Below are 16,607 nucleotides of genomic sequence, written 5' to 3'. Positions count from 1 at the left end.
GCTCAGAACAGCGCACTTTCATTAAAAAGTTAATTGGAGAGGGTAAAACTTATAACGTGCAGGCAATGATAGGCTGTTCCGCTAAAGTGATCTCCAATGCTTTAAAATGGAAAGCCAAACCAGAGAGACATGGAAGAAAACAGAAGACTACCATTCAAATGGATGGAAGAATATCCAGAATCACAAAGGCTCAGCCAATGATCTGCTCCAGGATGATGCTTACGCTGAAGAGGATGTGCCCTTGAAATGGGTGTTTCAACAAGACAATGACCCTAAACACACCAGTAAATGAGCAAAATCTTGGTTCCAGTCCAACCAAATTGAGGTTGAGTTGCCAGCCAAATCCCCGGACCTTAATCCGATAGAACATTTGTGGGGTGACCTTACAAATGCCGTTTCTGAGGCAAAGCCAACAAATGCCCAAAATATTGTTAGATGTAGTCTGAGAATCCTGGGCTGGAATAAAGATTGACAGGGGCCAGCCGTTGGTTTACTCTACGCAACATAGATGTGAAGCAGTTCTAACACTTCCAAAAGTAAAAAATGTAAACTTAGGATCAGGCATCAAACTGCATATCATGGGGTTTGAAACTGAAAGAATGAAAATTGCAGACTGAGGAATCCCCTCTAGCCTGCAAGTCCTTCTGAAAAGATTTCATCCCAAAGATGATATAGAAAAATCACCACCTCTCCCATCTCCCAAAAGATGTAGATGCACCACCTGCACCGTTAAAACTGGGGGAGAAGGATGTAAAATTATGAATGCAAAAAATGTCACAACGCGATCTGCTTGTCCCATGCAAATATGATTTGCCAGACTTGTTTTTCTATGTGTTTCTTCTGCTGAACATATAAGGCTACGTTCACATTTGCGTTGTGCGGCGCTGCGTCGGCGACGCAACGCACAACGCATGCCAAACGCAGCTTTTTGTGACGCATGCGTCCAATTTTGGCATGATTTTCGGCGCAAAAAAAATGCAACATGCAGCGTCCTGTGCGCCCTGACGCTTGCGCCAAAAATGACGCGTCACAAAACGCAAGACAACGTATGTCCATGCGCCCCCATGTTAAATATAGGGGTGCATGACGCATGCGCCGCTATGCGTCGCCGAACCTGCGCCCGACGCAACGCAAATGTGAACGTAGCCTAACTTCGGAATCTGAGTGAATAGTAATCAAGTAGCATCCAAATGCATGATCATTAAGATTTTTTTTTTTCTCTCCTAATTTTAATGTTTAGTAATGGTCATGAAAACTGGAGGCTATTGGTAGTTGAGAAATTTGGTACTTTTTGTTTTAATATGTTTATAGTTTTTAAATGGTTTTTTTTTTATTTTGTTTGTCATCCAATTTTGTGCACTCTCCTTTAACGTATCCCTATGAAGGTCACCGATTTAGTTTTCGAGTCTTGAAATTGAGATAATTAGATATTTTAGGTGGTTTTATAACCTGTGCCTGCAGCTTATCTTCTATATGCTCTCCCTGGTGCACACATTGGAGCCTATAACTTCATTGTTTACATACAGCTACATGTAGATTACTGCCTTATACTACAGGTTCTTGGAGCAGAAATACTAAGGCCGGGGTCACACTAAACATATGGAAAATCAGTCCGAGTCTCCCTGAGTCACAAAAGTGTTCTCCTTATTGTCATCCGTGTGTAATGCGCTTGCAATGCGATGATGAGATTTTATCCCATCTATGTATCCGTATGACATGCATATGGCATGACATTTCTCACTGAATTTCCCCGTTGAATTTAATGGCTCAATGGGCTGAAATGAGGAAAATGTGTGCGTATTTCTCGCAAGTCACACGGATGGTCCGTGTTGGGGTCCGAATTTTTTATTTTATTTTTTCTCGTACCCATAGACTTGCATTGGCGAGACTCGGGCGATATACACATACAATCGCAGCATGCTGCGATTTCACTCGCACGCTGAATATGCCCGAGGAAAAAAAAACTGTGATGGCAGCTGCCCCATAGATTAACAGTGGTCCGAGTGCTATAATAATAATCTTTTTATTTAAATAGCGCCAACATATTCCGTAGCGCTTTACAGTTTGCACACATTATCACCGCTGTCCCTGATGGGGCTCACAATCTAAATTCCCTATCAGTATGTCTTTGGAATACGATGTTTTCTCGCATAGCACTCGTCCTTATTCCATGCTAGTGTGACTCTGGCCTAATACTATTTGTGTTAAGAAGAAGAAACTTTGCTTTTTGTTAATGTATAATTTTACATGATATCATGGATATGAAATAAGTTTTTTTTTGTTTTTTTTTTGCATGGTAGGATAAAGATCATGTAGTGGCAATATCTTCATCAACTAAAAAAAGAAAAGCACCAGATTGGAATGCTGACTTGTCCCCTAAGAGACTTTGCCCCTCAGGCACAACCCAGAAGCCCAAATGTTTGTCGGACTCTGAAGTGGACCAGCCTTCATTGACTGATGACCCTCAGAGCAGCAGCCAGACTAGTAGTGTGCAAGAACTCGCCTCTCTACAGCGTTCTAAGTAAGTGTATGGTCTGCTGATTAAAGGAGTGTCATGATCCAGACCAGGTTTTGAGTTCTGTCTTTCCATGTACCCAGTCTGGTTATGTCAGGGGTTAACCTTTCTCAGCCTCAGTCTGGGTTCAGGTTTGCTATTTATTGCCGCTGCTTCCTGCAGGCGATGTCGGTTATAGATCTGCCTACGGCGTGACTAACTGACTCTAGTTCCTCTTGATTTGCCCTGCTGTGATTTCTGACTTTACCCGTGTCTGTGTTATTCCCCTCTCCCTGTCCCGACTCAGTGCTTCCTCTATGTGTTTGGACTTCCTGGTATTTGAACTCGGCTTAGACCCTGACCTGCTTTTTGTCTCTTGTCTTTGGCATATCCGCTCCTGACCGTTACTGATCCTTTGGCTTGTCAATGACCCTGAGTTTTCTTATTCTTTTGGTACTGCGCTAGTGTCTACAAATTGACCCAGCTTGTTTGATTATTCTGCTGCCACCTGGTGGTAGTCTCGCTTGCTGCACTGCAGGTCTGCTCAGTCTGTTTGTAGACCCCACTTCCACTCTATCGCCATCTAGTGGAGCTTGCTTCTACCTGCATTGCAGCAGCAATGATAAGGTTTCCGGGCAAAAACAGGATTTTTGGTTGCTTACCGTAAAATCTGTTTCTTGGAGCCTCCATTGGGGGACACAGGAACCATGTTTAGCTGTGTCCCCCAATGAGAGGCGATAAAAAAATATTAATTGCAAAACTTATGAAAAATTAAGCTCCATAATTTACTTGCAGTTTAAGATTTTGCTTTGTTCCTGAGCTGTAATATTTGGTAGCTCTGTACTTACTGCTATAGTCCATTCAAAGCACAGAATAGAGAGACCTGTCTGTGCTTTGACTGGCTCAGCCAGCAGCTGAGCAGTGAGCTCTGAACAATGATGTCATGGGGGTGTGGCCGGTGATGCCATGGGGTGTGTGGCCGGTGATGCCATGGAGTGTGGGGCCGGTGATGCCATGGGGTGTGTGGGGCCAGTGACGCCATGGGGTGTGTGGGGCCAGTGACTCCATGGGGTGTGTGGGGCCAGTGACGCCATGGGGTGTGTGGGGCCAGTGACGCCATGGGGTGTGTGGGGCCAGTGACGCCATGGGGGGGTGTGGCCAGTGACGCCATGGGGGGGTGTGGCCAGTGACGCCATGGGGGGTGTGTGGCCAGTGACGCCACGGGGGGGGTGTGGCCAGTGACGCCATGGGGGGTGTGTGGCCAGTGACGCCATGGGGGGTGTGGCCAGTGACGCCATGGGGTGTGTGGGGCCAGTGACTCCATGGGTGGCCTGTGATGTCATGGGGGGTGTGGCCTGTGATTTTCAGCAGGAGGTAGAGGGAGCACAGATAAGGCTACTTTCAAATTTCCATCTTTCCTCTGCCGTCGCAATACGTCGATTTTTGAAAATGCAGGATGCTGCATTTTCCCATAGACTTGTATTAGCGACGTATGTACTCACGTTTTGTCCGCCGGGCACTGGATCCTGCAAAATGTGACGGCCCGTCTTTTGCAAAAAACGTTTAGGGAACGTTTTTCTGTACATTGTATCCAGTGTTTGTGACTGCGCATGCCCAGCATGAAATCTCGCACTCACTCTCTTTCCTCCCCGGGACTACAGATGGAAATGTGAAAGGACAAACTTCCGTCGGTACGTCGCGCCGACGCTTTGTGACGGGCGAGCACCGACGCAAATGTGAAAGTAGCCTAAATCAGGATCCGCACAGTGCAAGTAATTATATCCGTTTGTGACCTTAGCTAGAGGGGATGGGGCTGGTCTTTCCAGAGTGCTAGGTTACATTACAATAAATGACTACAGTACATTGCATGATATTTTGGAGTCAGCCAATGTCCGCACATGTAATGTTACTGGCTGCTGGAGAGTATTACGATATACTAGGTGAAATGGGAGGAATGATGGGGAAGTCTGCGTGCAGCAATTTATCGATCTTGAGACTGTATAGGAGTCTCTAGATGGTGCTTTTTGGATAGAGTACTACCACCATCTGTACATTGTGCTTTGTAAGCAGCTACTGAGGATGAGTGTGTGCTCTATAGGACAGATACAGCTCTGCCTCTTGGAGTAATATTGTCCAGAGGATGTAGACCATAATAATTTTAATGACTGCATGGGGCTGAAAGAGCTAGAAAAAAAAATTAACTAAAGGTAAAAAGGAAGTATCTCATTACAGGAAAAACTAGATCATGATTTTTTTTTTTTTTAAATGTACCAGAAAACCTCCTTTAGTATAAGTGCCCCAGGTCTACTAAGTTATGATTTTTGTTTTATGCTTTTCTTTCCAATGATTAAAGGGGTTAATCTTTTATCCATTCACTATAATGGAGCTAAGCTGTGTTGTCAAACACAGCCTTTAAACAGATATACTTATTTAACGCTTCGGTATCTGGCTAAAATCCAGACAACGTTGGAATGGGGCCAAATAATCAAAAGTTACAGACATTGAACGCCATTTGCCTTGTAATTTATAGTGTCTGAAATCCAGAGACCACTCCAATAGTCATGAATGTAAAGCAGAAGCCTAATGTTAACCCACTCTGATATGGGGAGAGTGACTGGTGGGCTAGGCTCTCCTAAAGTCCATTTTGTCCTTTTTATACGTGCTTTAGCAGAAGAAGAGAACTTGCCCACCCTCCTTTTCAGGAGACCATGAAGCAGACATTATTCCAGAGCTGATTTAATCTTGTAGATGTACTGAAGGGATCATGAATTGTGTGCAGCTCGGTATTTTATTCATGTGTAAAAACTAATTGAATTATTTTTATATTTGTCGTAAAAGATTTGGAAGGCCTTTGAGGAAATTGTCCACACCACCATTGTCGTCACCCAAATCTGAAAATGCATCAGATCATCCAGCAAAAGAAAAAGCTGTGCGCAATGTTAAACCAAGCACAACCAAAGTGTCAAAGTCTTTGACCACCAAGAGCAAAGGGAAGACCACTCTTGTTAAGATCAGGGCTACGCGGCAGGAAGATGATGAGGAAGAAGATGCAGACCTAGGGTTTGAGGATGAGAATTATGATCTTTCACCTGATATGCAGAACCAGGCTCCGGTATTTATTCCCTTCCATCTAAGGTCACCTAAGCCAGTTCCAGCTGAGGTAGAAGAGACCGTGGAAGAGGTACACACCTTTTACTTATTAACCATTTCAGGATTAAGCAGAAAAATAATTGGCATACTCTTTTTATGGGATTTGTACGAGGAAGAAAAATTGTCCTTTCCCATTGTGGAAGTGTGTTGCACTCTGGAAAACCCTTAAAATGGCGATTGATGGAGCAGAGTGACCCTGATGACCTCACATCTGCGGGATGTGTAGATGACCTGTTCTGATGAGTAGGGCAGGTGCCGCATCTTGACGGGTATCTGTGGGTGGGATGTCATCAGCAGTACTTCCTTCCCAATGCAGAAATAGCCCATTGCTCATATATCTTCCAATTTCTGGATCTCCAGTTTTCTATTGTATGCCCTGATTTGATGTTTTTGTATTTCTCATTTTCAATCTAAAACAGCTTGAAATACCAGTGGATTTGGATAATGGCACGAGCCAGCATTTGGAAACCTCTCTCTTTCAGCATGTAAGTATCCATGGCATGGCCTTACAGAACGATGCAAAACAACCGTACTAATTTACACTGGTTCATTGTGAATTTAAGAAACCTTTAAAACAGATTTGTCACCAGATTTCGCAAATGCAAACTTCACATATTGAAAAATACATGTGTGACCTTTAGGGGCTGGTGTACTCGCTAGATAATTTGTGTCCCCGATGAGGATAATGGTGCTGGTGATTGTAGAGTGGCCTGTTTGTAAACTGGCCATACTCCTAAGGTAACGGGCTCGAGTCTGTCTGAACGGGAGCCGCACTCCTAGGTGAAGCCTCTTCTAGGGCTTATATAGACTGGGGTTGTCAAATTAAAAATAAGTCACTTTTTAACCATCTCACATTGTTTCATCACATCTAGGTTGTGGACCCTCAAATACCTGCAGATAAGAAAGGTAAATGTTCAGCTGTTAATAATTTGTAATGATGAATGGCTTCTATTTTTCTATGCTGCTTATATATAGTTTTTAGAATAGAAACTTTCCAACACAGAACTCTTGCATGTCTGGAGTCGAGAATGCAGACTTGTGACTTGACACTTTCATTCACATTGATGTTCTGTGTTTATAAATGGTTTTACAGGTCAGTGTGATGGAAGCGCAGAAGCAGCAATGACCCTGATATCAATGGGCAGTTCTGTCTACAGGCCTAACATAGGTACGTGTGTTGCTGGCATAGTGTGCGATTTATTAGTTATATCAATCTTGCAAGACTTTACAGACCTCATACATGTGGTCGTGGTGGATGTGCTGGTCGTTGCGGGACTGGTTGTGGTCTGAACAAAGGGTCAAGGAGTGTCTGTCTCTCATTTAGAAATATTTTTTTTTATGTTCATTCCTCTTCAGCAACAAAAGCTGCACGTGTTTCATTTTTTAGTAAATGCATGTAGAAAAGCTGCGGAGACACCATCACGTGTTTCTCAACGCAAGCAATGAATAGCCAGGTCTTTCACCGGGAAGGAACAACCCCGGGAAGGGCAGCATCCAATAAAGGAAAACCACCTATGCCAAAACATAGTATCCATCCACAGACAGCTGTTTCGGGGTATTTGCCCCTCATCAGTGTGGAGTAGGAAACTGGCTATTAGGAGCAGTGCCTGGTGGAAAGACTATAAACATAAGGGTGAATGACCTCAGGGACATCAAAACATCCAACACTGCGGAGACACCATCACGTGTTTCTCAACGCAGTGATCCAGAACACTGCCCCCATCACTTAACCCCTTCATGACCCAGCCTATTTTGACCTTAATGACCTGACCGTTTTTGCAATTCTGACCAGTGTCCCTTTATGAGGTAATAACTCAGGAACGCTTCAACGGATCCTAGCGGTTCTGAGATTGTTTTTTCGTGACATATTGGGCTTCATGTTAGTGGTAAATTTAGGTCGATAATTTCTGAGTTTATTTGTGAAAAAAACCGGAAATTTGGCGAAAATTTTGAAAATTTCGCAATTTTCACATTTTGAATTTTTATTCTGTTAAACCAGAGAGTTATGTGACACAAAATATTTAAAAAATAACATTTCCCACATGTCTACTTTACATCAGCACAATTTTGGAAACAAAATTTTTTTTTGCTAGGAAGTTATAAAGATTAAAATTTGACCAGTGATTTCTCATTTTTACAACAAAATTTACAAAACCATTTTTTTTAGGGACCACCTCACATTTGAAGTCAGTTTGAGGGTTCTACATGGCTGAAAATACCCAAAAGTGACACCATTCTAAAAACTGCACTCCTTAAGGTGCTCAAAACCACATTCAAGAAGTTTATTAACCCTTCAGGTGTTTCATAGCAGCAGAAGCAACATGGAAGGAAAAAATGAACATTTAACTTTTTAGTCACAAAAATGATCTTTTAGCAACAATTTTTTTTATTTTCCCAAGGGTGAAAGGAGAAACTGGACCACGAACGTTGTTGTCCAATTTGTCCTGAGTGCGTTGATACCTCATATGTGGGGGTAAAACACTGTTTGGGCGCACGGCAGGGCTCGGAAGGGAAGGAGCGCCATTTGACTTTTTGAATGAAAAATTGGCTCCAATCTTTAGCGGACACCATGTCGCGTTTGGAGAGCCCCCGTGTGCCTAAACATTGTAGCTCCCCCACAAGTGACCCCATTTTGGAAACTAGACCCCCCAAGGAACTTATCTAGATGCATAGTGAGCACTTAAAACCCCCAGGTGCTTCACAAATTGATCCGTAAAAATGAAAAAGTACTTTTTTTTCACACAAAATTTCTTTTAGCCCCAATTTTTTCATTTTCACATGGGCAACAGGATAAATTGGATCCTAAAATTTGTTGGGCAATTTCTCCTGAGTACGCCGATACCTCATATGTGGGGGTAAACCACTGTTTGGGTGCACGGCAAGGCTCGGAAGGGAAGGCGCGCCATTTGACTTTTTGAATGGAAAATTAGCTCCAATCGTTAGCGGACACCATGTCGCGTTTGGAGAGCCCCTGTGTGCCTAAACATTGGAGCTTCCCTACAAGTGACCCCATTTTGGAAACTAGACCCCCCAAGGAACTTATGTAGATGCATAGTAAGCACTTTAAACCCCCAGGTGCTTCACAGAAGTTTATAACGCAACGCCGTGAAAATAAAAAATAATTTTTCTTTCCTCAAAAATGATTTTTAGCCCGGAATTTTTTATTTTCCCAAGGGTAACAGGAGAAATTGGACCCCAAATGTTGTTGTCCAGTTTGTCTTGAGTACGATGATACCCATATGTGGGGGTAAACTGTTATGACCCCAGTGGACAGGGTCTCAGAGGAACGTGTAAGTCTGCAAGATACAAAAATCCAGCTCATAGGGCTGTGGTAACTGGGTTGACCAAATAGCTACTCCTAACGCCAACACTAGAAGTAGCCGGGGATCATGCCTACGGTGATCGCTAGATGACTCGCGCCAGCCGGAGAATCTAACTACCCCTAGGAGAAGAAAACAAAGACCTCTTGCCTCCAGAGAAAGGGACCCCAAAGCAAGATACAAGCCCCCCACAAATAATAACGGTGAGGTAAGAGGAAATGACAAACACAGAAATGAACCAGGTTCAGCAAAGAGAGGCCAGCTTACTAATAGCAGAATATAGCAAGATAACTTATCTGGTCAACAAAAACCCTATAAAAATCCACGCTGGAGATTCAAGAACCCCCGAACCGTCTAACGGTCCGGGGGGAGAACACCAGCCCCCTAGAGCTTCCAGCAAAGGTCAGGATACAGATAGGAACAAGCTGGACAAAAATACCAAACAAAACAAAAGCAAAAAGCAAAGAAGCAGACTTAGCTTGAAAAACAGGAACCAGGATCAGAGGACAAGAGCACAACAGATTAGCTCTGATTTCAACGATGCCAGGCATTGAACTGAAGGTCCAGGGAGCTTATATAACAACGCCCCTGAACTAACGGCCCAGGTGAGGATATAGGAAAAGACAGACGCTCCAGAGTCAAATCACTAATGACCACTAGAGGGAGCAAAAAGCAAAATCACAACAGTACCCCCCCCTTAGTGAGGGGTCACCGAACCCTCACCACGACCACCAGGGCGATCAGGATGAGCGGCGTGAAAGGCACGAACTAAATCGGCCGCATGAACATCAGAGGCGACCACCCAGGAATTATCTTCCTGACCATAGCCCTTCCACTTGACCAGGTACTGAAGCCTCCGCCTGGAGAGACGAGAATCCAAGATCTTCTCCACCACGTACTCCAACTCGCCCTCAACCAACACCGGAGCAGGAGGCTCAGCAGAAGGAACCACAGGCACAACGTACCGCCGCAACAAGGACCTATGAAACACGTTGTGGATAGCAAACGACACAGGTAGATCCAGGCGAAAGGATACAGGATTAAGAATTTCCAATATCTTGTAAGGACCAATAAAACGAGGTTTAAATTTGGGAGAGGAAACCTTCATAGGAACAAAGCGGGAAGAAAGCCATACCAAATCCCCAACACGTAGTCGGGGACCCACACCGCGGCGGCGGTTGGCAAAGCGCTGAGCCCTCTCCTGTGACAACTTCAAGTTGTCCACCACAAGATTCCAGATCCGCTGCAACCTATCCACCACAGAATCCACCCCAGGGCAGTCAGAAGGTTCCACATGACCCGAAGAAAAACGAGGGTGGAAACCAGAGTTGCAGAAAAACGGCGAAACCAAGGTGGCGGAACTAGCCCGATTATTAAGGGCAAACTCAGCTAACGGCAAGAAGGTCACCCAATCGTCCTGATCAGCAGAGACAAAACACCTCAAATAAGCCTCCAAAGTCTGATTAGTTCGCTCCGTCTGTCCATTAGTCTGAGGATGGAAAGCAGACGAAAACGACAAGTCAATGCCCATCCTACTACAAAAGGATCGCCAGAATCTGGAAACGAACTGGGATCCTCTGTCTGACACAATATTCTCAGGGATGCCGTGCAAACGAACCACGTTCTGGAAAAACACAGGAACCAGATCGGAAGAGGAAGGCAGTTTAGGCAAAGGAACCAAATGGACCATCTTGGAGAAGCGATCACATATCACCCAGATAACAGACATGCCCTGAGACACCGGAAGATCAGAAATGAAATCCATGGAGATATGTGTCCAAGGTCTCTTAGGGACAGGCAAGGGCAAGAGCAACCCGCTGGCACGAGAACAGCAAGGCTTAGCTCGAGCACAAGTCCCACAGGACTGTACAAATGACCGCACATCCCTAGACAAGGAAGGCCACCAAAAGGATCTGGCCACCAGATCTCTGGTGCCAAAAATTCCTGGGTGACCTGCCAACACCGAGGAATGAACCTCGGAAATGACTCTGCTGGTCCACTTATCAGGCACAAACAGTCTGTCAGGTGGACAAGAATCAGGCCTATCAGCCTGAAATCTCTGCAACACACGTCGCAGATCAGGAGAAATAGCTGACAAGATAATACCATCCTTAAGAATACCAACAGGTTCAGCGACTCCAGGAGCATCAGGCACAAAGCTCCTGGAAAGAGCATCGGCCTTCACATTCTTTGAACCTGGTAAATACGAGACAACAAAGTCAAAACGGGAGAAAAACAATGACCAGCGGGCCTGTCTAGGATTCAGGCGTTTAGCAGACTCGAGATACATCAGATTTTTGTGATCAGTCAAGACCACCACACGATGCTTAGCACCCTCGAGCCAATGACGCCACTCCTCAAATGCCCATTTCATGGCCAACAACTCCCGATTGCCCACATCATAATTTCGCTCCGCAGGCGAAAACTTCCTAGAGAAAAAGGCGCAAGGTCTCATAACAGAGCAAACAGGGCCTCTCTGCGACAAAACGGCCCCTGCTCCAATCTCTGAAGCATCCACCTCAACTTGAAAGGGAAGCGAGACATCAGGCTGGCACAAAACAGGCGCCGAAGTAAACCGACGTTTCAACTCCTGGAAAGCCTCCACGGCAGCAGGAGCCCAATTAACCACATCGGAGCCCTTCTTGGTCATATCCGTCAAAGGTTTCACAATGCTAGAAAAGTTAGCGATAAAACGACGGTAGAAGTTAGCGAAACCCAAGAACTTCTGAAGACTCTTAACTGACGAGGGCTGAGTCCAATCAAGAATAGCTCGGACCTTGACTGGGTCCATCTCCACAGCAGAAGGGGAAAAAATGAACCCCAAAAAGGGAACCTTCTGTACACCAAAAAGACACTTTGAGCCCTTTTGACAAACAAAGAATTTTCACGCAAAATTTTAAAGACCATCCTGACCTGCTCCACATGCGAGTCCCAATTATCAGAAAAAACCAGAATATCATCCAGATAAACGATCAGAAATTTATCCAGATAGTTCCGGAAAATGTCATGCATAAAGGACTGAAAAACTGAAGGGGCATTAGAGAGCCCAAAAGGCATCACCAAGTACTCAAAATGACCTTCGGGCGTATTGAATGCGGTTTTCCATTCATCCCCTTGCTTAATGCGCACAAGGTTGTACGCACCACGAAGGTCTATCTTGGTAAACCACTTGGCACCTTTAATCCGGGCAAACAAGTCAGACAACAGCGGCAAAGGATACTGAAATTTGACAGTGATCTTATTTAAAAGCCGATAGTCAATACAAGGCCTCAAAGATCCGTCCTTTTTAGCCACAAAAAAGAATCCCGCACCAAGAGGGGAAGAAGACGGACGGATGTGTCCTTTCTCCAGAGACTCCTTGATATATGAACGCATAGCGGTATGTTCAGGTATTGACAGATTAAACAGTCTTCCCTTAGGAAATTTACTGCCTGGAATCAAATCTATTGCACAGTCACATTCCCTATGAGGAGGCAATGCACTGGACCTGGACTCGCTAAAGACATCCTGATAATCAGACAAGTACTCCGGAACTTCCGAAGGCGTAGAAGAAGCAATAGACACAGGCAGGGAATCCTCATGAATACCACGACAGCCCCAACTAGACACTGACATAGCCTTCCAGTCAAGGACTGGATTATGGGTCTGTAACCATGGCAGCCCCAAAACAACCAAATCATGCATTTTATGTAGAACGAGAAAACGTATCACCTCGCGGTGTTCAGGAGTCATGCACATGGTAACCTGTGTCCAATACTGCGGCTTATTTTCTGCCAATGGCGTAGCATCAATACCCCTAAGAGGGATAGGATTTTCTAATGGTTCAAGAATAAAACCACAGTGCTTAGCAAATGAGAGATCCATAAGACTCAGGGCAGCACCTGAATCTACAAACGCCATGACAGGATAAGATGACAGTGAGCAAATCAAAGTTACAGACAGAATAAACTTAGGATGCAAATTACCAACGGTGACAGGACTAACAACCTTAGATATACGTTTAGAGCATGCTGAGATAACATGTGTAGAATCACCACAGTAGTAGCACAAGCCATTCCGGCGTCTATGAATTTTCCTCTCATTTCTAGTCAGGATTCTATCACATTGCATCAAATCAGGTGTCCGTTCAGACAACACCATGAGGGAATTTGCGGTTTTTCTATCACATTGCATCACATCAGGTGTCTGTTCAGACAACAACATGAGGGAATTTGCGGTTTTGCGCTCCCGCAACCGCCGGTCAATTTGAATAGCCAGGGACATGGTATCATTCAGACCTGTGGGAATGGGAAAACCCACCATAACATTCTTAATGGTCTCAGAAAGGCCATTTCTAAAATTAGCGGCCAGTGCACACTCGTTCCAATGTGTCAGCACGGACCATTTCCGAAATTTTTGGCAATACACCTCAGCCTCGTCCTGGCCCTGAGACATAGCCAGCAAGGCTTTCTCTGCCTGAATCTCAAGATTGGGTTCCTCATAAAGTAAACCGAGCGCCAGAAAAAACGCATCAATATCAGCCAATGCCGGATCTCCTGGCGCCAACGAAAAAGCCCAATCCTGAGGGTCACCCCGTAAGAATGAAATAACAATTTTTACTTGTTGAGCAGAGTCTCCAGACGAACAAGGTTTCAGGGACAAAAATAATTTACAATTATTCCTGAAATTCCTAAACTTAAATCGGTCTCCTGAAAACAGTTCAGGAATCGGAATCTTGGGTTCAGACCTAGGATTTCTGGTAACATAATCTTGTATACCCTGCACACGAGCGGCAAGCTGGTCCACACTTGTAATCAAGGTCTGGACATTCATGTCTGCAGCAAGCTTAAGCCACTCTGAGGTAAAGGGGAAAAGAAAAAAAAAAAAAATGACAGAGGGAAAAAAAAACCTCAAAATTTTCTTTCTTATAATCCCACTTCTGCAATGCATTAAACATTTAATACTGGCCTGGCATACTGTTATGACCCCAGTGGACAGGGTCTCAGAGGAACGTGTAAGTCTGCAAGATACAAAAATCCAGCTCATAGGGCTGTGGTAACTGGGTTGACCAAATAGCTACTCCTAACGCCAACACTAGAAGTAGCCGGGGATCATGCCTACGGTGATCGCTAGATGACTCGCGCCAGCCGGAGAATCTAACTACCCCTAGGAGAAGAAAACAAAGACCTCTCTTGCCTCCAGAGAAAGGGACCCCAAAGCAAGATACAAGCCCCCCACAAATAATAACGGTGAGGTAAGAGGAAATGACAAACACAGAAATGAACCAGGTTCAGCAAAGAGAGGCCAGCTTACTAATAGCAGAATATAGCAAGATAACTTATCTGGTCAACAAAAACCCTATAAAAATCCACGCTGGAGATTCAAGAACCCCCGAACCGTCTAACGGTCCGGGGGGAGAACACCAGCCCCCTAGAGCTTCCAGCAAAGGTCAGGATACAGATAGGAACAAGCTGGACAAAAATACCAAACAAAACAAAAGCAAAAAGCAAAGAAGCAGACTTAGCTTGAAAAACAGGAACCAGGATCAGAGGACAAGAGCACAACAGATTAGCTCTGATTTCAACGATGCCAGGCATTGAACTGAAGGTCCAGGGAGCTTATATAACAACGCCCCTGAACTAACGGCCCAGGTGAGGATATAGGAAAAGACAGACGCTCCAGAGTCAAATCACTAATGACCACTAGAGGGAGCAAAAAGCAAAATCACAACAGTAAACCACTGTTTGGGCGCACAGCAGGGCTCGGAAGGGAAGGCACGCCATTTGGCTTTTTGAATGGAAAATTAGCTCCAGTCATTAGCGGACACCATGTCGTGTTTGTAGAGCCCCTGTGTGCCTAAACATTGGAGCTCCCCCACAAGTGACCCCATTTTGGAAACTAGACCTCCCAAGGAAGTAATCTAGATGTGTGGTGAGCACTTTGAACCCCCAAGTGTTTCACAGAAGTTTATAACGCAGAGCCATGAAAATAAAAAAAAAAAATTTCTTTTCTCAAAAATGATTTTTTAGCCCACAATTTTTTATTTTCCCAAGGGTAACAGAAGAAATTAAACCCCAAAAGTTGTTGTCCAGTTTCTCCTGAGTACGCGGATACCCCATATGTGGGGGTAAACCACTGTTTGGGCACACGTCGAGGTTCGGAAGGGAAGTAGTGACATTTTGAAATGCAGACTTTGATGGAATGCTCTGCGGGCGTCTCGTTGCGTTTGCAGAGCCCCTGATGTGCCTAAACAGTAGAAACTCCCCACAAGTGACCCCATTTTGGAAACTAGACCCCAAGGGAACTTATCTAGATGTGTGGTGAGCACTTTGAACCCCCAAGTGCTTCACAGAAGTTTATAACGCAGAGCTGTGAAAATAAATGTGTTTTCTTTCCTCAAAAATATTTTTTTAGCCCAGAATTTTTTAATTTTCCCAAGGGTAACAGGAGAAATTTGACCCCAAGAGTTGTTGTCCAGTTTCTCCTGAGTACGCTGATACCCCATATGTGGGGGTAAACCACTGTTTGGGCACATGCCGGGGCTCTGAAGGGAAGTAGTGACGTTTTGGACTGCAGACTTTGATGGAATGCTCTGCGGGCGTCACGTTGCGTTTGCAGAGCCCCTGAACAGTAGAAACCCCCCACAAGTGACCCCATTTTGGAAACTAGACCCCCCAAGGAACTTATCTAGATGTGTAGTGAGCACTTAGAACCCCCAAGTGCTTCATAGAAGTTTATAACGCAGAGCCGTGAAAATAAAAAATAATTGTTCTTTCCTCAAAAATTATGTCTTGGCAAGTAATTTTTTATTTTTGCAAGGGTAACAGGAGAAATTGGACCCCAACAGTTGTTGCCCAGTTTGTCCTGAGTACGCTGGTACCCCAAATGTGGGGGTAAACCACTGTTTGGGCGCACGTCGGGGCTTGGAAGGGAGGGAGCACCATTTGACTTTTTGAATGCAAGATTGGCTGGAATCAATGGTGGCGCCATGTTGCGTTTGGAGATCCCTGATGTGCCTAACCAGTGGAAACCCCTCAATTCTAACTCCAACACTAACCCCAACACACCCCTAATCCCAACCCTAACCCTAACACACCCCTAACCATAACCCTAACCACAAGCCTAATCTTAACCCTATTTCCAACCCTAGCCCTATTTCCAACCCTAGCCCTAATTCCAACCCTAACCCTAAGGCTATGTGCCCACATTGCGGATTCGTGTGAGATTTTTCCGCACCATTTTTGAAAAATCCGCAGATAAAAGGCACTGCGTTTTACCTGCGCATTTACCGCGGATTTCCAGTGTTTTTTGTGCGGATTTCACCTGCAGATTCCTATTGAGGAGCAGCTGTAAAACGGAATCCGCACAAAGAATTGACATGCTGTGGAAAATACAACACAGCATTTCCGCGCGGTATTTTCCGCACCATGGGCACAGCGGATTTGGTTTTCAGGAGGTTTACATGGTACTGCAAACCTGATGGAAAACTGCTACGAATCGGCAGCGGCCAATCCGCTGCGGATCCACAGCCAAATCCACACCATGTGTGCACATAGCCTAATCTAACCCTAACTCTAGTTCTAACCCTAATTCTAACCCTAACCCTAGTGGTGGAAGAAAAAAAATATATATTTTTTTTCTTTATTTTTATTTACTCTGTCGCC

At 44.8% G+C, this 16,607-nt stretch overlaps 1 protein-coding gene across 1 annotated transcript in view; it reads left to right on the top strand.

The window, feature by feature from the left end:
* The window catches only part of LOC143806921 (uncharacterized), a 192,541-nt gene that overhangs the window by 122,738 nt on the left and 53,196 nt on the right, over positions 1 to 16,607 (top strand). The window contains exons 30-34 of the mRNA XM_077287965.1: positions 2,301 to 2,521; positions 5,333 to 5,675; positions 6,064 to 6,129; positions 6,517 to 6,550; positions 6,738 to 6,812. Of these exons, the coding sequence (XP_077144080.1) occupies positions 2,301 to 2,521; positions 5,333 to 5,675; positions 6,064 to 6,129; positions 6,517 to 6,550; positions 6,738 to 6,812 (739 nt within the window). The remainder of the gene's footprint in view (positions 1 to 2,300; positions 2,522 to 5,332; positions 5,676 to 6,063; positions 6,130 to 6,516; positions 6,551 to 6,737; positions 6,813 to 16,607) is intronic.

Source organism: Ranitomeya variabilis, chromosome 1 (assembly GCF_051348905.1).
Source record: "Ranitomeya variabilis isolate aRanVar5 chromosome 1, aRanVar5.hap1, whole genome shotgun sequence".
In the NCBI taxonomy this organism is placed as follows: Eukaryota; Metazoa; Chordata; class Amphibia; order Anura; family Dendrobatidae; genus Ranitomeya; species Ranitomeya variabilis.
Note: the sequence above shows the minus strand (reverse complement) of the source record. Positions and strands in the feature narration are given on the sequence as shown.